The sequence below is a fragment of the Aptenodytes patagonicus genome, chromosome 1 (assembly GCF_965638725.1).
Source record: "Aptenodytes patagonicus chromosome 1, bAptPat1.pri.cur, whole genome shotgun sequence".
Lineage (NCBI taxonomy): Eukaryota > Metazoa > Chordata > Aves > Sphenisciformes > Spheniscidae > Aptenodytes > Aptenodytes patagonicus.
The window spans coordinates 122,258,374-122,283,946 of NC_134949.1; the positions used below are offsets into that span (position 1 = coordinate 122,258,374).

Here is a 25,573-nt window from a genome sequence, read left to right on the forward strand (position 1 = left end):
TGCTTCATCCCTCCTGTACCTAGGCCAGACAGAAGATTCACTGGACGACCAAGTGACAGCATTATCACTGGAGACAATGAGGAAGGCTGGCGAGAAAGCTGAAGATCTCACTTTTTGCTGTATTTAAAGAAGTGGAGAGGCAAGGAATGATCAGAAAAAGGGAGAAGGAAATGTAAAGAGAAAAAAAGCGCAGCTAAATTTCAGCATCTTCAGCACCAAGTGCTGAGAGACCACAAGAGCCAGTGAATTCATTTGATAGACAGGAAAGTACAATATGGTTTGGGGCAACTTCTGCAAAGATGGCAGGAAACTAGAACAAGGTTTCACTAAAGATAATGCTGAAAAAGCAGCTAACAAAAAATAGAAAGGCTCACAGGTAAAACAGCCTTAAGAAAAAAAATGTGCGCTGGAGCAAGTGGAACAACAACAAAAAAATAAAAATTAGAGTTTAGGAGACCTTTATGTTTGGATAGGCAGAAGCTGAGTGAGCCATGGGAAGGTAGTGTCAGAAGTATAAAGCAGATGTAGGCATGCCGAAAAGCACAGTACTATTGTGGCAGAACTGTTCAAGGCAGAATATCATTAAAATTTCGACTGTCCTTCTGATTTTCATTCCAGCCTCTGCTTCCAGGTAAACGTTCCGCCCTTCAAAAAGTTATTTTGGAACTGGAATCGAGAAACACAAATAATGATAACTCACAATAACTCACTCATGAGACAAACTCATGCAAAGACATACAGTGAATTTAGCCTGTTTGGAATTTCTAGTCAGAACTGGGACTTTTTCAGTTTGCATCTCAGATCCAAGGTTATTTCTTCATGAAGGAAAATGGAGAAAAACTGTCTTCACTACTTTTGAGCTATTAATGGGTTAAAGCAATATGTATTTTTAATCAGAAAGTTTGTAGAAGCCTAAAAGATGGTGATTGGAAATCTCAGGTTTGCTTTGCCTTGTATGGCTTAAGGAGATGCAGCATGACCTCATGTCCAACCACCGAACAACTCCCAAAATTACACGTGTCTCCATCAGTGAAGAAACAGAGGCCGACAGACAAGGAGATGTAGTCGGTGAGGCCGCAGGTGCAGCAGGACACGGCCACTAACCAGACCTGGTTTCTTACCCCTCGCTCACCTCAGGTAGGTACCACGATCTTCTCATGAAGATCCCTCACATGACATGATCCAGGCTATATTTAATACCACATTACTGCTGTTTCCACTATCAGAAACTACTTGGACAGAGGACAGCTCATCCATTTGGGTGTCCATTAAGGCAAATATTTATGAAGCGCTTGGCAGCAGCACCATGCTCCCTCAACACTAAGGACAAGGAGACCACAAACGAGGAAGGGGATCAGCAAGCGCTTTCGCAGCTTTCCACCGAGACTTCCTTCACGACAACAAGCATCAAAGACGGGGGCGGAGGGGTGGGGGTGAGGCGAGGCGGGTAAAAGAAAGCGAAACAAGGGCAGAAATCGCTTTCCGCGAGCGTGGGGAGGGAAGCTGTGCTTCGCCAGGGCAGCCTCCGGCCTCCGGCGAGCCGCGGACCCCGCTCCGGATGAAGCGGCGCCCTGAGGCCGGGGCCCAACGGTCCTAACGGCCACTGCCTCGCAACGTACGCCGGCGCCGGGCCGGGCCGGGCCGGGCGGCGGGGGCGGGGCTAGCCGCGCGCCCCGCGCCGCAGCGGCCCCTCCGCCATTTCCCGTTTGGCGCCGGCGGCCACCGGCTCTCCCGCGGCCTCACAGGGCAGCCACGGGGAGCCAGCGCGGAGCGGGGCCGAGCCCGCAAGGATGCCGCCTGCTGCGAGGTACGGCTGGGAAGGTGTCGTCGTCTCCCCCCCCCCCCCTTTCCCTTAGTGGGTCGCCGCCTGTGGGGCGGGGGTGTGGGCGCCCGTCTGTGGGGCGGTCGTTGGAGCTGTTCCGTTAGAGCGGCCGGAGCGAGGCCTGGGGCGGTCCCTAACCGCCCCAGGGTCCGGGCCGGCCGCGCTCGACGGAGCGCCGTGGTGTGCTCCCCCCTCTCCTGGGTTATTGGGATTGTTTCTTCGGTAGTGTTACCGAATGCAAAATTGACCCTAGCGGTAGTCCGTGAAGTGCATCGTAGCTGGTTTTGATGCAGGTAATCGCGTAGCTCAAGGCCAGAAATTTGTAAGGAAAAATACACAACGGTAGACTGTGACAGAGCTGCTTGTCGCAAGTGCTGTTGCGTTGTTCTCCCTGCCGTGCTGGAGCGGCACAGGGCAGCCGAGGAGTCTGTTGGTATGTTTTAATGCTGCATGTCCCACACTGGTTCCTCCAGGGGCATGCCCGGCTCACCGGGAGCACTGCTGGCGGTGTATGGAACATGGATTTCTGGTTAATGGACTTGGATTATTAAGGTTAAATGATTTCGATATACTTAGAACCGACTTATCCAAAGTTGCCCAGCAAAGCCAGGAATAGAGCCTGGGCATAACATTACAACCCACAGCGCGATTCCTTAGCTTACATGGTTTCGGTAGTAAAGTTGATCCATACATTGTATTACCTGTGTAGGTTGAGAGCGTTCCTCTGCTGACTTCTCTGCCTGAAACATCTCCTGTGGTGTCTGTCTCTCTCTGTGTCTTTCTCTCAATGTTCTGATAAGTAGATTTCTATAAATAAATATACCATCTGCTTGTTTCAAAGAATAGGGTGTGTTTTCTGCTGTACTGATGTGGAGCTTTTCTGAAATACAAGCCAGTGACTCTCAAAACTTCAAAGCCTACCTTTTTTCTGATTGGAAGCAAATACAAAACAACCCAGCCTGACCTTCAGTTAAAAATGAGCTGCTACTGAAGATGATGTGGAAGTGTGGAGCTGAGTTTTGAAAGCGCTGGGGGCTTCAGGCAGCTCCCAGGAGAGTTACTGTGAGGCCAGGCTGATAAGGTGAGTAGGGGCTGGACTCAGTAGTATTTCTATGGTTTCTCTCCAGGGATTGCTAAAGCTCTGAAGAGGAAGAGTAACAAAAGCTAATCGGAGTTCTGGCAGAAATGGTTTTCCCCTGGAATTTCCCTGGCATTGATAGATCTGCAGAGGACATCCAGATTTAGACAACTGTGCAAACTTGGAGATAAACCTGTTTTGTCACATTTTTCTTATATTCTGAGGTGCTAAACACATAGTTTGGCTTTGAATATGCATCATGTAAGATACGTGTGGTGTTCTGCATACAGAGCCATACACAAGTCACTTCAGATTCCAAGAGTGGGACAGATGTTATTCGTGACAGCATGTACAGCAAGGATCAAGGGTACTCAAATACATCTATTGCATAATACTATATATGGAGTGCTTTGAACACGTCTTGTGATTAATTGCAAGGATTAAGACATAAAGGAAATATTTTGTTAAGTGAATTCAGGATCCTCAAAGTTTTCCCCTTAAGAGAAAATTTTGAACCACCTGAAAAATCAGATCCTGCAGGTGTAACTGTTCTTTAAAGTGACTGTGAAAGTAACATTGTTTGGTATTAGCTTTCTCTGTGACTTCTGAACAAAGCTGGTAACCTTGTTGAAGTAGAAAGATTTTTTTTTTTCCTACTTGTGTAATCTGTAAGATTAATCTGAATGAGAAAGTCAAATTATTTTATCTTCTGTCTGTCATGGTTTAACCTCAGTCAGCAACTGAGCACCACACAGCCACTCGCTCACTCCCCCCGCCCCGGTGGGATGGGGGAGAGAATCGGAAGAGTAAAAGTGAGAAAACTCGTGGGTTGAGATAAAAACAGTTTCATAATTGAAATAAAATACTACTACTAATAATAGTAATAATAAGAAGAATATAGAAAGCAAGTGATGCACAATGCAATTGGTCACCACCTGCCGACCGATGCCCAGCCAGTCCCCGAGCAGTGGCCCCCCCGGCCAGCTTCCCCCAGTTTATGTACCGAGCATGACGTCACATGGTATGGAATGTCCCTGTGGCCAGTTTGGGTCAGCTGTCCTGGCTGTGCCCCCTCCCGGCTTCTTGTGCACCTCCAGCCTTCTCAGTCGGTAGAGCATGGGAAGCTGAAAAGGCCTTGACTAGTGTAAGCACTGCTTAGCAACAACTAAAACATTGGTGTGTTATCAACATTATTCTCATCCTAAATCCAAAACACAGCACTGTACCAGCTACTAGGAAAGAAATTAACTTTATCCCTGCCGAAATCAGGACACTGTCACATTCACTAGTGCCAAAACTAAATGGACTTGATAGATATGTGTGACTTAATCGCTTTCTGGTTTGCTGATATCAGTGATAAACTTAAAGATTTTGTAACTAGTAAATCTTATTTTCTTATCCATCATTTTTAATTTGGATTGAAAAGAGGAAGACTGGTATTTTATATCTCCTAAATATTCCTCATGCTTGAATGAATTAATAAAATAAACCAAATGGAAATGAAAAGAACGTTCTCTTTGTCTATGGAATTATGATTATCAGTTGCACAGATACAGGTTCTCAACATTTATCCAGTGACTTCCTATAGTCATGCTAAAACTTTGAGCAGAGGAAGATTGACATCTCAGATAAGGTGTTTTTTAATTCATCTGATTTTAACATACTGTGTTAAGTTTGACCATAGTATGCTTTGTCGTGATTTTAAATTTTAAGCTGCTTGTTTTGCAGAGAAAATAATTTAAGTTGTATTTAAAAATAATTTTAAATTAAAAAGCAATTTATTTGTATTAAACCTGAGGAGAAGAGTCTTTGGAAATAGTTATACCCTTGCCCAGCCATCTATAGATTCACAGTTGTTCCTTAGTACTTTGCCTGTAATTCAAAACCAGATTCTGCAAATATTAATGCTATGAGGAAAATAGGGTAAAATAGTAACATCGAGGAGAGGGAATATTTTAATAGATCTTATGTATTTAAAAATTGTGACATAAACTTCGTAACTTCCTTATAATTAATAATTTTATAATATTTTTTTTCCTAACCTCCCTCTTGATCTACCCTCTTTCTGGAAACATTTTTTACAACAGTGATGAGTTCTTGTAATATTTCAAATAAAGCCAAGCAATGTTTATTTTCATTGTATTTAATAAGTTGGAGTGAGTGGGGCATAGAATTTTCAGATGCTATCTTCATGGAAAATTAATACAAATAATCATACAATGCTTTCTCTATTTATTTGAAATGGTAAGAGCCCTTTCCATGTGAAAAAAGGAAAGTGCTATTGTCATAAAATTGCCTGTCTAATCTGAGTATCCTTGCCCACTCCCCACCCCCGACAGCAGTAACTGTTTCAATACCACTGCCTCCCCCCAAACATTGAAGAGGTTAAAATAACTCTTTGTACGTAGACCTCGTTTTACTTGCAGGTAATTTACTAAGATGATTTGCTGAATGTGATTGTTTTTAATGTATTTGCAGGTACAGAAGCAAAATGTTTATTTTACAATCAGTAGCCTGTATTTCTTAATCACTATGGAAACACTGATGCATGGACCAATGCGTTTTTATCAGCTTGGTAAGTTGCCTGTACCTTTATATTGTAAGAGGAGTAGTACTGCTAATTTTTCCACCAATACTCCTTCCGAGTTACTGAAGTAAGATACCATCATCTTCTTATAGAGCTCTCCCTGGAATAATTCACAGAATCAAGAATCTAGTGTATTATATTCTACATACTCCATTCTATACATAAACCATGATTCTCCTGTAAGAAGGAAATGCTTTGAAACAGCATACTGCATTTTGCCTCTCTAAATGTCCAGTGAACTCTTAGTTGGATGTGTTGTGTTTCATTTCTTACCCTAATTTTTTTCAGGACTCCTTAGTTTCTGGATTAGCAGGCACAACAAACATAGTTTGTTGGCTGAGCTGTAGCTGTAGTGAGAAACTGTTTTGATAGGATCATTTAATTCTGTAAAAAGGATAAGATGGTAAAGAAGATTCCCCATTCAGTTTACAGACCATCTTTATTTCTCCAGTCTTAATTTTCCAGGTTATTTGGTGTAAGATTTTTTTTTCTTGTCTGTGTCTCTTATGTAAGAGTGTAACCTACAAAATTTTGCAACTCTCCAACTATCTCCAACATGTTTGTTGAAACAAAGTTCTGAGGCAGTGTGAATTCTAGATGAATGGACTTTCATGTTGATAGGGGAGAGGCATTTAAAAATCACAAATATGGACAGAATAGAAAAACATTTATGTCAACAGGAAATACATCAGCAAGACAGCTGACACATGTGAGGTGGCTGGTATAAGAGAGAATGGCAAAAGACTGCATCTCCTAATCCAAAGGGCTTGCTCCAAGGAAGTGTGTCATTACTAGAGTCTGTGCACTGACACTCTCTGTTTCTGTAATGGGAATAGCCTTAATGTGCTAAAGGCTGTGTGCCTGTTGGGAGAAGGGAGAATTCCTGCCACAAACGATTACAAATCTGAGCTTGTGTTCAGGTAAAGAATAATAACTGTTAAAGTATTGCTTTGTTATTCATACCCACTGGATGTTTTTTCCAGATAGGTGATCTGTTATTATATGGCAAGAACTCAATTGTTCTACTTTTAACTGCACTTCTCTAAGGGGATGTTTATTACTTGGTAATAACATAGAAGAACAAGTGCAAAAGGAAGATGTACAAGCGTCTGTGGTTTGAATGGCAAAACGAAGCTTGGGAAAGATGAGTTTTCTGTCTTGTGAAAATATAAATTTGCTGCAAGTGCAACTCAAGCGAGTTGCTTAATCTCTTTGCATCTCATTTCAGAAGGGATGCTGGGAGCATAGTTTAATATTTGTGAGACAGATGTCTGAAGAGCCAGATTTATAGGAGATACTTGGCTAAGTATCCATCCCAAATGATTTCAACAAATTTAGGTGCTCAGGTGTATTTGTGTGTGCTTTTGTGTGTGCCCACTGCTAATTAAAGGGCAATTTTTAAGGCACTTCTCTGCAGCCTTAAAGATTCTGTGCAGATATCTCTTTAATTAATCGAGTAGGAAATTTTTCCTTTCCTCTTCCAGTACTCTCTGCAAAAGTAGACAAGGATCATAAAATAACTGCATTAATCCATTAGGAAATTCTCCCAGTGTGTCTGGGACAGGACAGTTCCCACTGACCCACTACTATTCTGAATCCCCTCTACTTTACCAGGGATATGTATTCTGGTACTGTGTTTCACATAGTCAAGGGTTGGACCAGATGACCTCCGGAGGTCCCTTCCAGCCTCAACCATTCTGTGATAGTCTTGCCCTATCCATTATTTGTAGATCTCCATAAAGATTGTTTTAATTTTTTTATGAGGTATGTCCCAGGTTTCTTTTCTCTTTTAATGGTCATTCTTACTGTGGCACATCTTGTTGACATGTCGGGTAGTTCTGTTACATTATTTGTCATAGTGTGGCACCTGAGAACCTCAGTTGTGGACCAGAGTGCTACTGCGTTAGTTGCTGTACAAATGTAAAGTCAAAGACATTCCTCATGCTACAGAAGTTACCATTCTAAGTGAGATGAGGAGAATAAAAGAATGTGTTAAGGCAGTAGTAATCAGCACAGTTCAACAGAGGTAGCAGGCCGGCGGTGTTTTAGGTATTGTCATATTTTTGGGTAGAGGGTTTAGGTGTCAAGACAAAAGAGAGTTCGTGGAGAAGAGTTTTAGGGAAAATAATGAAGTAATTTTGCAGATATTTCCATGGAGTTTGTCAAAAGCATGCATGTTTCAAATTGCACTAAAAATTTCTTTGCCAACTGAGTATGGGAGTAGGCATCTCATCAGTAGGAGGATAGGCCACAAAATGCCTTTAAAATGAGGACAGGAAATTTATATTTGTTGCACTCAGAAGGCGGAAGGGAGCTAAAGGATCTTGAGAAAAAAATTAGAAGGGTCAAAATAATAATTTCAAGAGTCTCTTGAAGCACCACGCTGAAAAGATATGAATGATGCAAGACTGGGTTGGTCAAGGAAAAGAATTCTGGATACAGTGAGAATCTGGGTGAACGAACAGTCTCTTACGGAGGCTATACAAGAAGATGTGGGGACCTCTAGAATATCAGGATCTGCCAGAAGGCTGGGTTCAAGAGATAACTTGGGCAGTAGGCCTGACTGGCAGGCTGAATGTGGCCTTACCCACGCCCTGTGACAGGAGAAGAAGAGTTGCAGCATCTGTTGGTGGTTTTTTTTCTTTTCTTTTGCAGGCAGAGAATAGAATGCTGTAGAGTTAAACACCCACAGGGAAACATTACAGAAACAGGACACAAAATAGAGAGGGAGTTATGAAATAGAGCCTGAAATAGGAAGTTACAGGAGTTAGCTGACTGAAGACAGTGAGTAATATACCAAAGCTGTTAAACTACAGCCTCCAGGACTCCCCACGTTTAGCAAAGAAGGACATCTGTGAAGATGATTCAATGACGTTCTTCAAGCAGTAATAGTATCTTTTCCCAGACCAGTTTTAAGATTCTTGTTGTGACTTAAAATGGTGTTTAATAGACAGTGAGCTACCTGAAATATAGTCAGAATCCTCTAAGACAGTATTTGATAAGAACATCTTAAGTACGTTTATTCACACTGAGTCTTGAACCTCACCTGGCAGGGATCAGCATAAGCCTGAACCACTGTGTAGTTATCAAAGAACTAGCTCCTAGGAGCCTCGAATTAATGATAGAGGTTGGAAGGGGACATCCCATACTCTGGGGAAGGAGGGAAGGGTAGAGGAAAGTAGTAGGAAGAAGGTGTGAAAGAAAGAAACAGTTCCACTGAGGGAATACTGAGTATTTGTTGCAAATTAATATTGCCAATAAAAAGCTAATAATCAGACATTGTAGATGTACAAATGCATTAATACGTAGTTTCATTTTCCAGTGTATATCAGCGTTCTGTCTACAGCTTGTTGTTGCAGCTTGACTGGTAAGAGTTTTTATTGTCTTTCAAATGCTTTTCCTAACACAGTTCAAAAAACCTTGCATATTCTCACCAAGCATCGTTTTAAAACTTCATGATTTTTGAAGAAAGAACTTAATAGAAATATAATACAGGAGGACAGTCCTTTGCATTGTTGTTTCTATTGTGCTGAGCTCTGTTCTGTGGTTGCTTTATTTTGGGGCAAATACTGGGCTGTTCTAATTGCGTTTATTGATTAGAATTGTTGCAATCTCACATTTGTTTGCCATTCATATTGGTGGGTTGTTTGGTTTTGGTGTTTTTTTTTCCATTTCCAGAAAGATTTCTGGGAGAGCCACCTCATGACCTGCAAATGAAATCTTGCAATTTTCAGCACATTTTGTCCTGGCAGGCAAAAAGTGATCCAACTGTGCCAACGTACTATCGCGTGCTGTACACTGACCGCAGGCAAGTCTTATTTTAAAAGACACAAATTTGACTTTTAATGTTTATCGACTCAAAATACTAAGGCTGGGGTTTTCTTGGTTTTTGTCTGTTTTTCCACTCGGAAATGCTTCCCCCCCCGCCAATGCTTTTTTGTATCAGAGAATCCTGATAGATTATTTTGATCTTTTTTTAACTTGTTTTCATTTACAGGAACTGGAAGACTGCTAAACAATGTTCAAATATTACACAACTCTCCTGTAATCTGACAGATGATTTTAACGATACTTCCCTTGACTATTCTACATTGGTTCAGAGCTTCATAGGAACTGAAGTATTCAATTCTTCTGTGCTTCATTTTACACCATTTACAGACAGTAAGTTCTCTGTCTGCATTTGCTCATTTTAGTAGTTTTTATTGATAGCTGATGTATAAATGATATTCTGCTAGCTTTACAGTAAGACACTCCAAACTAACTTAGTCAGTAGCTTATTCCTTTATCTAAGAGAATATGAATTTGTATATAATCTATCACATATCAGTTACAAGACGTAGAATATATAGACAGCTTTCTAAAATTAGTGGCTACAGTAGTTCTGATAAATGGATGAGGCTCTGGTTTTGAAATAAAATATATATATATAAATATAGAGGAAATAGCATCGTGTCAAGTATTGACAAGCACAAAGTAAAAATCTCTTAAGTGCATAAGATACATGACTTAAACCAACATTGTTTTTATGTCTTCTTTGAGTAGTTAATGTTAAGAGTTAAAGAAATACCGTGTCTGCACTAGGTATAGGGGAAGAGATGTACTTGTTTGTTCATCAACCTGCTCTTTTCCCTTTCCTTGCTGAAAGAAGGTGCTTCTTAGCTGTGACATCTTCGAATGCCAGAGATGGCTTCACCCTTAGTTGTGCTTAGTATTCAGTTTTGAAGTAACAGAGACGGAGATTGAGGAACAATTGGAGGGCTACAGAGGAGAAATAGGTCATGTTACCTCTGAATTCAGCACAGAGGTAGCTGCTCCTGTGTCCACTTACAGTCTCAGAAATTATGAAAAATTGGAGGGGATGGGGAGAATAGCCACAAGGATAACTGAAGGATTTGAGAACATCCCTCTGAGGTGGAGGCCTTCAGTTGTTCAGCAGTCAGTTTAATAGAGAGAAGGATCAGAAGGTGAATTGACCACTAGTTAACAGGATGGCAGGCTTCTTCAGTCTTGTAAACAAAGCATAACAGCATGCCCTGACTGGAAGCTGAACCTAGATAAATTTTAGCTAGGAACAAGAGGCATATTTTTAATTGACCACTGGAACAAACTGTCAGATGCTCTGACTGATTGTCCGTCACTGGCAACTTGTAAACTGAAATTGGATGTTTTGCTAGTAGTTCTCTCGTTCAAACCATAAGCAATTGAGTCAAGTCGCGTTTTCCAGGGCACGGGACTTAGATGAACCCTGTAGTCCTTTTTTGTTTTACAGTGCCTGAATAGGAAAGAATCAATATTCTGAGGTATTTCCCTACTGGGTGTAGTTGATACCTACCTTCAAATACCTACGGTGGAATCTCACTCCTGTTGACAGATGGATTGAGCAAAGACAGAAAGGCTTCCTAGCAAAAAGCCAGGAGAACAACCACATTTGACTGTAACCAGATTTAAGCTAATGTTAATTTGTAACTGAAAACAAAAAATGAGAAAGGAGTAAGCGTGCAACCATTTGACTAGGACATGTTTTCCTGTTTGAGAGTAGATGAAAGCTCACGTTGGTTCTAAGTATTAAACTTTCTTTTTTGCTTTCTACCCTATTTCAGGAACAGAAGTAGTTAACAAATTTGTATTGCTTTTTTGAATTTTGCAGAGGTTGGTAAACCAGTCTCCACCTTGATCAAAATGTACATGCTTCTGGAAAAGACAAAAGTGAAATGCAAACTCTAAATTTTCATGGGTTTTTCCCCCCCCCCCCCCACAATGTAATACACAGGAATGGAGGATTATGGAGATAGTTTGTTCTCACACCATTTTCCAACATTCCTACTTCTTTCCTGTGTTGGAGGAAAGAAGATCTTAGGCTTGATTCACTATGGAAGTTTCTCTGCTCTTGATGGATGTGTAGTTTTGGAGAGAGGACAATTAGCATGCATGGCTCTTCAAACACATACATGTTCTGAGGACCCGAACTTGGGAGATTACTTTAAACTCAATGGAAGTCTCACAGAAATGTAACTATGTTTCGCTCAGTCCTCTGCCCTACTGTCAGTAGAGTTTTTAGTCTTTGGAGCTCAGCTGTCAAGTTTGGACCTATAGCCTTCCTTGTAACCAGTATGAATATGTGCAGGGCTACACACCGCTGAATTTCTACAGAGATTCCTTCCAGAGAGTGACTAGAAGATGATGATGGGCAAGAAAGTGATCAGCTTTTCCTATACATTAACCTCAGCTTTCCTCTCAAATAGATAAAAAGCTCACATCTCTGTGGAGCTGAAGCAAAACCTCCGTCACTTTTCTGCTTCTTCCCTCCCCTCCACTGCTTTCTGTTTTTAAAATCTAGTCATGTGGGAAAAGATCGTTTGACTGTGGAACTTAAATGTTGCAAGGCCTTGTGGATTTACAACAGTGACATACTCTGGAATCTGATTAGAATTGGTACTGAATACATAGTGTATATTTTTTCCATCTTTTTTTTTTTCCTCCTTCTTTTTTTCAATAGCATACCTGGGACCACCAGAAGTTAATATCAGTTCCTGTCTAAACTGCATAAATGTCACCATAAAGCTGCCAACCTCTCACTTCAGAGAAAATGAAAAGCTACTGTCTTTAATTGATATATATGAAGAGCTTGATTATGGTATAACACTGAAAACACTTGATGGAGAGCATAAGGTAAAGAACTTTTGTTTTATTTGTGCTTTAGGGGAGAAATACAGAAAGCATAAAATGGCTGTGATGGTTAGCAGATTCACAGAAGCAAGCATGTGAGTAGAAGATACTTAGAAGAAAACAAAGAGAATGGCCAACATAATCTTAGCTTCCTTTTACTGCAGAGAAGCAGGCCTAGAAGAGGAATACTAGTTGTCCTGTATCCTTACTTGAAATAAAGCACAGGGCACTGGCTCAAGTGATTATTCTCTGGGAAGACAAGGGAAAGACAGTTTAGCAGAACCTATTAGCAGGTGTATGCACAGCTGATAGGAAAATATGTTCAGAAAGCAGTTCAGTAGTTGTCTGTCAAACTGGAAAAATGTGTCCAGTTAGTTTCTGAAACAACCTATTCTGGGTCTGGTACTATTTAAATTTTTTTTGTGTGTGTGCTGAAATAGAGAGGTAGATAGGCATGATTACAACTTAAAATGATCCTCACAAAATGGAGAAATAATCTTTAAAATAACAGGAGATAATTCAATAAGGACCAATGCAAGGTGTAACACTTAAAAATAATTGTCTGTGTAATAAGTAGAGTGGTAACAGCTACACAGGCTGTTTTGCCAGAAAGGATGAGAGCATTCTACAATATTACAAGCTAAACATGACTCGCATGTTGCTGAGAGATAAAAAAATCCTATTTTTACGTACTCAGTACTTGTAAAGCCCACCTACCCCGCACCAGTCTGGGGTTCAGAAAAGGCACGGACCAGTTGAACAGGATCCGGAAATGAACAGTGAGGACTGTGGGGCATCCTGACACATGACCTGTGAGGAAATGCTGGAATAATAGGGGACTACTTAGTGTAAGCAAGCAAAGCACAGTTAGAGGCCAGAGTCTCTGAATATGTAAACATTTCCTACAGAAAGGGAGGAAATAAACTATTCACTGTGACTGTCACCAAAAACAGTGAAGTGAAATTGGCAGTTGTGCAGACTTTAGGTTAAACATCGAGAGAGACGTTAATACCTGGGCTGGCAAAGCACTGGAGTAAGTTGCCTAACTAGAGCATGTACTGCCTGTGCTGGAAGTTTTGAACAGCAGGTCAGACGGGTACCTGTTGGGAATTCAATCTCTAATGTCTAACTCATTCTGCCGTGAGTCACAGAAGAAGGACCACAACTTGCCTGCCATGGATATTTTCCCCCTGATTTCTGAATCAGAATGTCACTTGTAGTTTCAAATCTGTAGAATCTATGTGAGGCTACTTCAAGGGGGCATATAGTGACCAACAGTTGGAGACAGAAGGCAATTTATCTTTGATAATATGATACTTCACAGACAGGCGTAAGGTAGGCATCTTGACATCAGCTAGAACTAGAGGTGAAGCAGCTAAGTAAACCGCTGAGTTACTGTGTCGGTTTTTGCAGTTTCACGTGCTACTGCATTTCTCTGAAATAGCCATAATGTTTGTTCTGGTTTAACCTCAGTCGGCAACTGAGTACCACACAGCCACTCGCTCACTCCTTTCCCCCACCCCCGGTGGGATGAGGGAGAGAATTGGTAGAGTAGAAGTGAGAAAAACTCGTGGGTTGAGATAAAAACAGTTTAATAATTGAAATAAAATAACAATAATAATATTATTATAATAATAATAATACACAAAGCAAGTGATGCACAGTGCAGTTGCTCACCACCCGCCAACCGATGCCCAGCCAGTTCCCGAGCAGCAGCCCCCCCCGGCCAGCTTCCCCCAGTTTATGTACTGAGCATGACGTCACATGGTATGGAATGTCCCTTTGGCCAGTTTGGCTGTGCCCCCTCCCAGCTTCTTGTGCACCTCCAGCCTTCTCAGTCGGTAGAGCATAGGAAGCTGAAAAGTCCTTGACTAGTGTAAGCACTGCTTAGCAACAACTAAAACATTGGTGTGTTATCAACATTATTCTTGTCCTAAATCCAAAACACAGCCCTGTACCAGCTACTAGGAAGGAAATTAACTCTGTCCCTGCTGAAACCAGGACAGTATCCACCCCTTATTCTATACCATCTACGTCATGCTCAAGTCCCATATTTTCCAGTACATTTTCATTAATCACCACCCCTTTTCCTGGGTTTCTTTTAATATATATATATATACACACACACAGATATCATTCCCTTAGTCTATGGGCCATCCCTCTAAAACGTTCAGTGAGTTCATTTAGTCCATGACTTTGGGCTCCATCTGTCGTAATAATCTTCCAGGGCAGGAAAGAGGGAGGTGGTATGTGGTGTTGGATTGTTTCATGTTGAAGTCAGTTCTGGTACCATCATCACTGTGCTTTGCTTGGTTTCACTGAAGTTATTCTTCATTAGTCTGGGTGATTCTTATTGTAATATCATTAGTATGGCATATAATATTATGTAGCACTTAACATCACATAATTCAGATCATTGGCTGTTCTCACCCAAAATCAAATCCCCTTGAGGTACACATTGGACTTCCCCATCCTCCCGCATTATCCACCAAGTGCACCCAGGTCCTTGAGCAAAAGCAATCCCACGGATGGGTTTGCCTTTGCCCGAGGCAGGAATAACCCAAACTGTTTTCCCCAACATATTTTTTATGTGCACTACAGGGACTTTATTCCCATCTACAGTACGTAAAAGTTTTGACTGGGCAGGGCCAGCTCGATTGGCAGATCCCCTGGTGTTGACTAACCAGGTGGCCTTTGCTAAATATATGTCCCAACGTTTGAACGTCCCGCCACCCATTGCTCTCTGCGTAGTCTTTAACAGTCCATTGTGTCATTCAATTTTCCCGGAGGCTGGTGCATGGTAGGGGATGTGATACACCCGCTCAATGCCGTGCTCTTTGGCCCAGGTGTCTATGAGGTTGTTTCGGAAATGAGTCCCGTTGTCTGACTCAGTTCTTTCTGGGGTGCCATGTCGCCACAGGACTTGCTTTTCAAGGCCCAGGATAGTGTTCCAGGCAGTGGCATGGGGCACGGGACATGTTTCCAGCCATCTGGTGGTTGCCTCCGCCATTGTAAGCACGTGGCGCTTGCCTTGGCGGGTTTGTGGGAGTGTGATATAATCGATCTGCCAGGCCTCCCCATATTTATATTTCAGCCATCGTCCTCCATACCAAAGAGGCTTTAACTGCTTGGCTTGCTTGATCGCAGCGCATGTTTCATGTTCATGGATAACCTGCGCAATAGTGTCCATGATCAAGTCCACCCCTCGATCACGAGCCCATCTGTATGTTGCATCTCTTCCTTGGTGACCTGAGGTGTCATGGGCCCACTGAGCTATAAATAATTCACCGTTATGGTGCCAGTCCGGATCCACCTGAGCCACTTCAATCTTAGCAGCCTGATCCACCTGCTGGTTGTTTTGATGTTCTTCAGTAGCCCGACCCTTAGGTATGTGAGCATCTACGTGACGGACTTTACAGCCAGGTTCTCCACCTGGGCAGCAATGTCTTGTCACAATGCGGCAGCCCAGATGGGTTTGCCTCTGCTCTGCCCATTGCTCTGCTTCCATTGCTGCAACCACCCCCACAGGGCATTTGCCACCATCCATGAGTCAGTATAGAGATAGAGCACTGGCCACTTTTCTCATTCAGCAATGTCTAAAGCCAGCTGGATGGCCTTCACGTCTGCAAATTGGCTCGATTCACCTTCTCCTTCAGCAGTTTCTGCGACTTGTCGCATGGGACTCCATACAGCAGCTTTCCACCTCCAGTGCTTTCCCACAAGATGACAGGACCCATCAGTGAACAGAGCATATTGTTTCTCATTTTCTGGTAGTTCATTATACATTGGAGCCTTCTCAGCACACGTCACCTCCTCCTCTGGCAATATTCCAAAATCTTTGCCCTCTGGCCAATCCACGATCACTTCCAAGATTCCTGGGCAACTGGGGTTTCCTATTCGAGTTGCATGATGTGTACAGGGGACCCTCCCTCTGAACATCCAGCCCAGCACCGGCAGTCGGGGTGCCAGGAGGAGCTGTGCTTCAGTGCCAATCACTTCCGAAGCAGCTCAAACCCCTTCATATGCTGCTAATATCTCTTTTTCAGTTGGAGTATAGCGGGCCTCGGATCCTCTGTATCCCCGACTCCAAAACCCTAGGGGTCAACCTCGAGTCTCCCCAGGTGCTTTCTGCCAGAGGCTCCAGGTAGGGCCATTCTCCCCAGCTGCGGTGTAGAGCACATTTTTTACATCTTGTCCTTCCCGGACTGGCCCAAGGGCTACTGCATGAACTATCTCCCGTTTAATTTGTTCAAAAGCTTGTCGTTGCTCAGGGCCCCATTTGAAATCCTTCTTCTTTCAGGTCACTTGATAGAGAGGGTTCACAATCAGACTGTAATTTGGAATATGCATTCTCCAAAAACCCACGACGCCTAAGAAAGCTTGTGTTTCCTTTTTGCTAGTTGGTGGAGACATGGCTGTTATTTTGTTGATCACATCCGTTGGGATTTGATGACATCCATCTTGCTATTTTATTCCTAAAAATTGGATCTCCTGTGCAGGTCCCTTGATTTTGTCTTATGGCAAAACCAGCCTTCAGCAGGATTTGGACTATTTTCTTCCCTTTTTCAAAAACTTCTCCTGCTGTGTTGCCCCACACAATGATGTCATCAATGTATTGCAGGTGTTCTGGAGCCTCACCCTGTTCCAGTGCAGTCTGGAACAGTCCATGGCAAATGGTGGGGCTGTGTTGCCACCCCTGGGGCAGTCGGTTCCAGGTGTACTGAATGGCCCTCCAAGTGAAAGCAAATTGTGGCCTGCACTCTGCTGCCAAAGGGATTGGGAAAAACGCATTAGCGATATGAATTGTGGCATACCACTCGGCTGCCTTTGACTCCAGTTCGTACTAAAGTTCTAGCATGTCTGGCACAGCAGCACTCAGCAGTGGCGTGACTTCATTCAGGCCACGATAGTCTACTGTTAGTCTCCACTCTGCATTAGACTTTTGCACTGGCCATATGGGACTGTTAAAGGGTGAGCGAGTCTTGCTGATTACCCCTTGGCTCTCCAGTTGACGAATCAGCTTATGGATGGGAATCAGGGAGTCTCGGTTGGTGCGATATTGCCACCGGTGCACCGTGGTGGTAGCAATTGGCACCTTTTGGTCTTCAACCTTCAGCAACCCCACAACAGAGGGGTCCTCCGAGAGACCACGCAATTCATCCACTGTTTGTTCCTCTCCATCTTTCCAGGTCATCACTGCCAATGAGTTGGCGTATGATGATGGTGCGCTCCTTATAAACTTCCGCCACATGGGTCGTGTGCACTTGACTTCATCTGGATCTTTGGATAGCTGTTCACTGCTCAGGTCACCAGAAATCACCTCCAGCATAGCTAATTCTCTCAGGAACTGGATGCCCTTCTCCATGGTGATCCACTTGCCTGGGCGACGTATGACATCTTCCTTGAAGGGATACCTTTCCTTCACGCTTGACAAGAGTCGCCTCCAAAGGCTGAGGACTTGTGTCCCTTTTCCAATGGCTTTGTCAATGCCCCCTTCCCTAGAAAGGGATCCCAGCTGCTTGGCTTCCCTACCCTCTAATTCTAGGCTACTGGCCCCATTATCCCAGCATCGGAGCAGCCAGGTGACAATATGCTCGCCTGGATGATGGCTGAAATCTTTTCGTATATCTCGCAACTCACTCAGGGATAGAGATCGGGTGGTTACTGCCTCTTTCATGAATTCTTCCTCTTCTTCCTCCCTGAGCAGTTGCCGGCCCTCCTCTTCCTGTTCTTGTGATGGCCCTTCTCCAGGGTAGTCTGCCTCATCCACTTCTTCCTCTGGCTCCCTTTTAGAAGAAGTTTCTTCCTCCCTTACTAAACGAGCCGACTTCTGCTTCCAAGATTTCTTCTTGTGTACAGGGGCGACTGATACCAGCACAGGTTGGCTTTTTGGTTCAGCCGCAGGGCTTGTCGCCGGGGTCGGAGTGGCCGCAGGGCCTGTCGCTGGGGTTGGAGTGGCCACAGTGCGTGTCGTTTTACCGTCGGATCCAGAGACCTTCTCTTCCCTTTGAGGATACTGAATAGTGTTGAACAGGGCTCGGTAGGCATGGGCCAGGCCCCAGCACGTTGCAGTGCTCTGTCTCTCTCTAGAGTTGCCAGGGTGACGGCATACTTTGTCCAAATGTTCTATTAACTTTTCAGGATTCTGCACTTGCTCAGGGGTGAAGTTCCAAAACACTGGGGGTGCCCATTGGCCTAGGTGCTTGCCCATCCTATCCCACACACCCTGCCACTCATAACTATCCAGCCTTGGGGCAGATCTCTGGATGAGATTCTTAAATTGCTTATTAACTTTAGACAGAACCGAAACAATATTCCCAAGAAATACCAATAGAAGTATCTTAACTACCCAAGGCTGTTCAAGATACTGAAAAGTTACTGTAATGAAGGAGGAGACATCATAGAAGGAGGTAGCGAGGCTGCCATTCTGTATTTCCTCCGTAAAAAGACTCTCAGAAAAGTTACTGTAGTTGCTGTTTGTCTCCACGAAGTGGTATCCATAGTACAGTAATGGCTTCATTGTGAAATTCAGATACCAAATTAAGCCCAAGGTCAATGTTTTAAAAATAAACCTCCCAAGTGGAACATCACCAATCACTGCAGACCACAGCAAACTGCAAAAACCAACACCAATCTCTAACATGTACAGCAAAAAAAATGAGCACGATGCAGATTAGACAAACCAATATTGAGAACAGAGGAACCGACATTGTGACCCACAACTGTTAACAGATATAAATTCCTGAATACGCTCTGGTTAATCTGTTACTGTCTCGAAGCCTTCGTGCCCCACGTTGGGCACCAGAAAGGACTGTTGTGGTTTAACCTCAGTCAGCAACTGAGCACCACACAGCCACTCGCTCACTCCTCTCCCCCCCGCCCCCCCCCGGTGGGATGGGGGAGAGAATTGGAAGAGCACAAGTGAGAAAAACTTGTGGGTTGAGATAAAAACAGTTTCATAATTGAAATAAAATAACAATAATAATAATATAATAATAATAATAATACACAAAGCAAGTGATGCACAGTGCAATTGCTCACCACCTGCCAACCGATGCCCAGCCAGTCCCTGAGCAGCAGCCCCCCCCGGCCAGCTTCCCCCAGTTTATGTACTGAGCATGATGTCACATGGTATGGAATGTTTCTTTGGCCAGTTTGGCTGTGCCCCCTCCCAGCCTCTTGTGCACCTCCAGCCTTCTCAGTCAGTAGAGCATAGGAAGCTGAAAAGTCCTTGGCTAGTGTAAGCACTGCTTAGCAACAACTAAAACATCGGTGTGTTATCAACTTTGTTCTCGTCCTAAATCCAAAACACAGCACTCTACCAGCTACTAGGAAGGAAATTAACTCTATCCCTGCTGAAACCAGGACAATGTTTTATCAGTGGCTGGGGATCTCTTTTTAGGCAAATAGCTAACTTTAAAACATTTTCTTCCATGGCAGAGGCCACGTAAGAAAACCACTGAAGAAGTTTTTAGTACTGTCATTGAAGAATTGTATCCAAATAGAAATTACTGTGTGTCTGTTATGCTCACTGCATCTCTAAACCAACGTTCCATCCCATCAGCCTGGAAATGTATAACTGCAGATTCTGTAGCTCAACAAGGTAACTGTGCTGTGGTGCAGGAATGGATTGTCAGACTTGGTTATGTGCAAGTGTTTTCTTTTTATGTAGCAGGATTTACAAGTCAATTAATCCTAAAAACAATAAGAGAGAAAGTACCTTCCGAGTGATAAACATTGTGAGGATTTATAAGTGAAATATAAAAAACCCATCTACTTTGGCGCTACAAATCTATTGTTAATCCTGTGAGCCATACAAATCTCCACTAAGTGCATAAATAGTTATCAAAGATGGTGTAATTTCTTTTTTAATTCCTGAATCTAATTTGAGATTTGGTCTTGTTTTGACTTTGGACCAGGTGACCTCCAGAGGTCCCTTCTAACCAAAATTATTCTGTGATTCTAAATAGCTGTTCTGAATGTGGAATTTGAGGTGTCGTCATTGGAAACTTCATTCGTGTATGTTTGTTTGGTTTTTTTCACTTGCAGATTATCATGCAATTGCAATCGTAGGTGCTATATGTGTTTCACTGCTGTTAGCCAGTGCTCTGAAGTGTATGCATGCAGGAGGTTATATTCTTCAAGACAAATCACTTCCACATAACTTGGTATGTAACAATTCTCGTATTTAACCTTCCTGGTTGGGAGGAGGAAGTTTACCAGCTGAAATTTCTAATCCTGTGCAATAGGTACAAGTTATATAAGCACATATAATTTTTTAATTTGCGGTTTACCTGTGTCAAAGATAGTCTATAGGCTTCTAAGTCTTGTCTGTTCTGCAGAGCAAATATTCAGTCTTTTTCAAAACCATTTCTTGCTACTTCCGTAACAAGTTACTAACAAAGGAAAGGAGGTGTGATCATCCCACCCTACTCAGCGCTTGTCAGGCCACACCTGGAGTACTGTGTCCAGTTCTGGTTCCCACGGTGCAAGAAAGATGCGGACAGACTGGAGAGGGTCCAGAGGAGGGCCACGAAGATGAGCAAAGGGCTGGAGAACCTGCCCTGTGAGGAAAGACTGAAGGAGTTAGGCCTTTTCTCCCTGGAGAAGAGAAGGCTCAGGGGGTACCTCATTACAGTATTCCGGTACTTAGAGTGGCTACAAACAGGACAGAGGCTCTCAAGACAAGGGGCAGTGGGTACAAGTTGCACCATGAGAGGTTCCATCTCGATACAAGAAAGAAATGTTTTACAGTGAGAGCAATGAATCACTGGAACAACCTCCCCAAGCGTGTGGTAGAGTCCCCATCCCTGGAGGTTTTCAATATGTGATTGGGCAGGGTGCTAGATAATCTCATCTAGGCTCCCTCTCCCACGAAAGGTTAGACGAGATGGCCTTTCGAGGTCCCTTCCAGCCTGGGCTGTTCTATGATTCTATGAAGTTAGAGGGGGCAGGTAGTAGTGAAGGGGAGACACCCTCAAAGTAACTTCAAATCAACTCTTTATGGTACATAGAAGCAGGCTAGGTCCTACAGCAAAGCACCCAGCATAGGACAATTAACCCCTTGCCCTTTGAAAATTACCTTAAATGTAAACACTTCCTGCAGCAGACAAATTTCTTCTACTATCTGAGCCAGAACAATAACTCCAAAACAAAAAACCTACTCCAGTTCTTAGGTGAAGTGTACAGGGAGAAGACATGGTCTCCACCAAGAAGGATGCTCTGAAAACATTCAGGAGCAATGTGTATCCGTTGCTCCTTAGCAAAGCAGTTTCTGGCACATTTTGCCTCCATTGCAGCATTGTACTCCTCTCTAAGAGCAAAACCAGTTACCCCTGTAATACTTTTCCATTTATTACACCAAAAATCAGAGCGTTCCCTGAAGATTTGAAGATAGTTTAGCCAGGTCCCTGGTTGCTGGAGTTTAAAGGCATTTTGAGATATTCTACAACTGAAAGCAAATATTTTAAACTCGCCTTCAAGGTCTTCATGTTCCCATAGGAAAGCAAGCTGAAAAGACAAAAGGTAGCTTTAAGACCCAGTTGGGTATGGGCGTATTGTTCCTGTAGTGATGCATAAAAATGGCCTAGAGTTGGGAGTTTTGGTCTCATTCTCCCCAAAAGATGGGCCAGTTATTTAGGCACATCTGGAGAAGAAAAGAGTCACTGTTGGTGCTCTAAGACTTTTTTTTCGAAAGCTATGCTTCACAGTTATTGTCCACAACGGGCGTCAAGAACAGCACGTGAGAAGCGCTAGAAGTAAAAGTTCAGCAGCCTGGTAAGAGCAAGGTTTGGACGGTTGTTGGAAATGATCTCACACACAACAAAGAAGAACTTACTCTCAATTCACCTCAGCAAGGAGACAACAGACAGACCATCAAAGACCTTCGGTAGAGATGAGACACTGCTTTGAGGAAGCAGTCTTTAAAGCGTGTTGTTTCTCAGGTTTCCTGAGTCTGCTTTGTAACATCAACAGTAGCTTCTCAGTCAGAGGAAAAATCCTCTTTCCTGAAGTCAGATACACCTTGCGGGTCCCCAACCTGCCAGTTTCACATGTATCTCATACCGTAGATTGGGATGCAGTTAGGTGCAGCTATGTCCCTGCTGGAAAAGTATCCTAGTTGTTCGTTCCAGAACTGTTACTAGCAAGTTCAGGATCACTTCTCTGGGTAGCCTGGTGTCTGTCTTCCTCCTCCAGTCTCAGTAATGATTTATTACTGTATTCTGTTATAACCAGGGATTAGTGAAAAGGATGCCTGATAGTGGAAAACTTAGTAGGAAAAAAAGGATATTTATATGCAAGTTATCTCTGCCAGAATCTAGAGCTGGCATAGTATCTTAGAAACTAACTCCTGAACCAGGCTGTCATAATCTACCCAAATATTGGCGTTGAATGGAAACAAAAAGCAAAGGAAAAGGAAAGAGACAACATAGCTCTGGAAGAAAACTTACTCGGGGTGGGGGTAGGGGGGAGGATGGGCACATACACCAGGCAAACAGTACCTGCATCACCTTCCAAATGCTAAGCTATTCTCAGCAGTCACATACAGCGATTGGCAAAAAAGTCCATGATTAAGGAAGAGTACTTAAGGAAGAAAGAAAGGTAATGGTAATATATCACTCAAATTGTTCCACCATTTTGAATAAAATAATCTTTCTTTGACTTCTTCTGCGATCAAGTGTCATGTTTTAGCGCTTGAGGAAGCCAGTCCCGAGTCAGCTAATGTTTTCATTTTAATAGAAGGAGAAGAGACTGAACTGGCAGTAAATTTCAAGCAAAACCAACAAGATTCCTGGAACTTGTTTCTATCCATCTTTGCTTGTTTGCTTTTTTTTTTATAGTCTCTGACTTCTTTTACATTTAATTCTGTGGGGTTTTTCAGCATAAATATTTTCCATTTTCTACAAACGTATCCAGAGCAGATTGGTCTCAACTTTTTCTAAGACTTTTTTCCTCATGTTTCTGACCTTTGCTATGTCGTTATCTTCATATCCCTAAGATTGCTGAACGTGACTTTGCCAAGTAGTGTCTAAGGTTAATTTTTTTATTGTCAACATTTCCCCCCAATGCTTCGAATATTCAATAATCCTCAGAAGTGCAGAGTAAAACTGAGAAAACAGGACTTAGGATGTTACATAGTTCATTGCTTCAAATGGTACATTTCTAAAGGCCATTGAAATTGATCATCCGTGTAAGGCTTCTGTTTTGCATGGTAACTGCAAGAGCTAGTAGCGAGTTGCAAGGCTCACCTCACGTTTAAGATGTATTTCTAAAATGAGCTTTTAGTCTTAGAAAGGTATCTCAAAAATTAGAATTCAAACATTTCATACCTGACACTGCTTGGCACTGGTGTCATTTCTTTGAGGCTGTCCAACGCTGTGTGCCTTGATTTGTAATGAAGGCTGTCATATTTACAGGAATGGAGAAGAGGGAACAGTCCTAGATGCCCTGAACTCTGCAGAAAAAGCCAAAAATGTGGCACAGAAGGAATCATTTGTTTGACAACCTCATGACCGGGGGTATTTTTTTCATATTTTTCTGTGCCTGTGTGCAAATTTGGCTGATTTTTTTTTTAATTCGCTTTGCTCTTTTAGGTGTTCATCAGGATGTTGGCCTATTCACCTTGGACATCGGAATCTGAAGACATAGCCTCTGTAGAGATCATTTACAAAGAGGTTAAAAAAAAGGCAAATGAATCCAGCAGTGGTGTCAGTGATGAAGATGACAGTGATGACAGTGACAGCAGTGCCATAAGTAATCATTACTACACAGGGCGTGATATCATAAGTAGAGTACCTCGTTCCTCTGACACGCCAAATGTATTCGTGCAGTGCTCAACAGATAGCACATGTGACAACAGCGGCAGCCAGGCAAGTGAAAATCCAGACGCTGACCCAGAAGATTTTGAAGAGCATGAGACGGACGTTGAAGAAGACAAAGATGCGAGTAGTGAGTTACTTAATCCTTTCTCTGAGGTAAATTGTAACTATTCTTCTAGGCGAAGGAACAGTGCTTGCTTTACCATTAACTTGAAAAGTGTGCTGTTGGGAGCCCTCGAAGAGAATGTGGATGGTTCTGCAGCTCTTCTCTCTTCCCGGGAAGATGCAATTGACTGGCAGTGTACTCGTGCTTTTCAATCAAAACTCCTGGGTGACGCAGAAAGCGTGCAGAAACCACGTTGTCATAACAGCTCTCACGAATGGCAAAATTCTTCTTGTTCTTCTGATGAAAGCGACTCATCAGTTTCAGATACGGACCAAAAAACTGAATACATAAGAAGATGAGTAAGTGAGAACCACTGTTACTTTATAATATACGAATTGATATTGTCCAGCTTTATTTCTGGACTTAACATACAGAAGATCTTGTCTTTTTCTTTCTTTAACATTCTGTGAGTATATGCCTGAACACTGAAAATACGCAACACTCATTTTTAATGAATACTTCTCGCGTCTCTCCAGGTTGCTGCAGGTACAGTTCAGGCTGGATTCTCCACAGAGAAACAAAAATGACTGTTCAGATGCAGCAGAAAGAGTAGCTATTTCATGCCACGGTTTGATAAGGACTTACACCTTTCAGCTGTTAGAAAGTAAATCTTTTCTGTAAATCAAGTGAGAAGTCAGTTTGGGGTGCAGGGAGTTGTGAGTGGCTGGTCTCTCAACCAGACCGCTTTTTTAATTTGAAAGGACTCTGCTGTTGTTCTTTAGCTCTGTTGATGGATTACTCTGAAACCTGTTTTGCTGGATGGATTGCTGTATTCAAGTCAGTGAACTGATTTCTACGTCTCTGCAGAGAAAGCTGATCAAGTGAAATAATGGGGGAGGCAGAGAGAATACTCAGCTTACAAAAGAGTTCTCCTTACTGTGAATCAAGGCATTAAATACACCTTTTCATATTTTTTTTTATATAACGTCATGCATGTAGTATTGAATACTACACTTTTAAAAAAATTTTTTATGACATGTAAACGTTACTGCAGTGTACAGTTATACTTTAACATTTGTGCTTCATAAAAAGAAAATTTTTCACATCCCTGTCTGAATTTTTACTGTGGCTCCTACATGCCTTTGAAAAGCTACATGAGTTAGCCTGCTAAGAATTTACTCCTTATGGGAAGGCTTTTAGGTACCGCAGAGCTGAAAAAACAACTTTTTTCACCTTGTGTTGATCTGCTTAGGTACTGCTTTTCTGCCCGCAAGCAGTTTTCTGGCCGCCATGGCTGGCAGTCGTTCTTTTGGTCAGGATAGCTGGGAGTAATTTCGAAGGTGCGCGACTTTTAAGAATAAGTAGGCGTAAGTACCCGACAGCTTGGATCTTGACAAGTTAATTATTTGCAGCTTTACGCATCCGTAGAATTAGCGGATGGAACTTCCGCTCACAGTGACCCTGTGACACTCTGCTGTTTGTACAGTGCAGTTGG

The 25,573-nt window shown here is 42.8% G+C and overlaps 1 protein-coding gene across 3 annotated transcripts; it reads left to right on the top strand.

The window, feature by feature from the left end:
• Positions 1 to 1,690: 1,690 nt before the first annotated feature.
• Positions 1,691 to 25,202, top strand: IFNAR2 (interferon alpha and beta receptor subunit 2). Of its 3 annotated transcripts, none has more exons than XM_076353170.1 (10): positions 1,691 to 1,807; positions 2,664 to 2,903; positions 5,379 to 5,475; positions 8,810 to 8,854; positions 9,166 to 9,295; positions 9,485 to 9,648; positions 11,984 to 12,156; positions 19,594 to 19,756; positions 20,203 to 20,321; positions 23,748 to 25,202. In XM_076353170.1, exons 3-10 carry the CDS (start codon positions 5,433 to 5,435, stop codon positions 24,435 to 24,437), a joined length of 1,527 nt encoding a protein of 508 aa, XP_076209285.1. In that variant the 5' UTR covers positions 1,691 to 1,807; positions 2,664 to 2,903; positions 5,379 to 5,432; the 3' UTR covers positions 24,438 to 25,202. The 3 variants fall into 3 exon arrangements, with proteins under 3 accessions (XP_076209285.1, XP_076209293.1, XP_076209301.1); XM_076353178.1 differs by having other exon boundaries at positions 2,669 to 2,903; XM_076353186.1 differs by lacking the exon at positions 2,664 to 2,903 and adding an exon at positions 2,950 to 3,267.
• Positions 25,203 to 25,573: the final 371 nt, after the last annotated feature.

Coding starts and splice junctions, on each gene's coding strand:
- IFNAR2 (XM_076353170.1), top strand. CDS start 5,433: ATGGAAACACTGATGCATGGACCAATGCGTTTTTATCAGCTTG. Junction 12,157..19,593: donor CACTTGATGGAGAGCATAAG/GTAAAGAACTTT, acceptor CTTCCATGGCAG/AGGCCACGTAAGAAAACCAC. Junction 20,322..23,747: donor AATCACTTCCACATAACTTG/GTATGTAACAAT, acceptor TTGCTCTTTTAG/GTGTTCATCAGGATGTTGGC.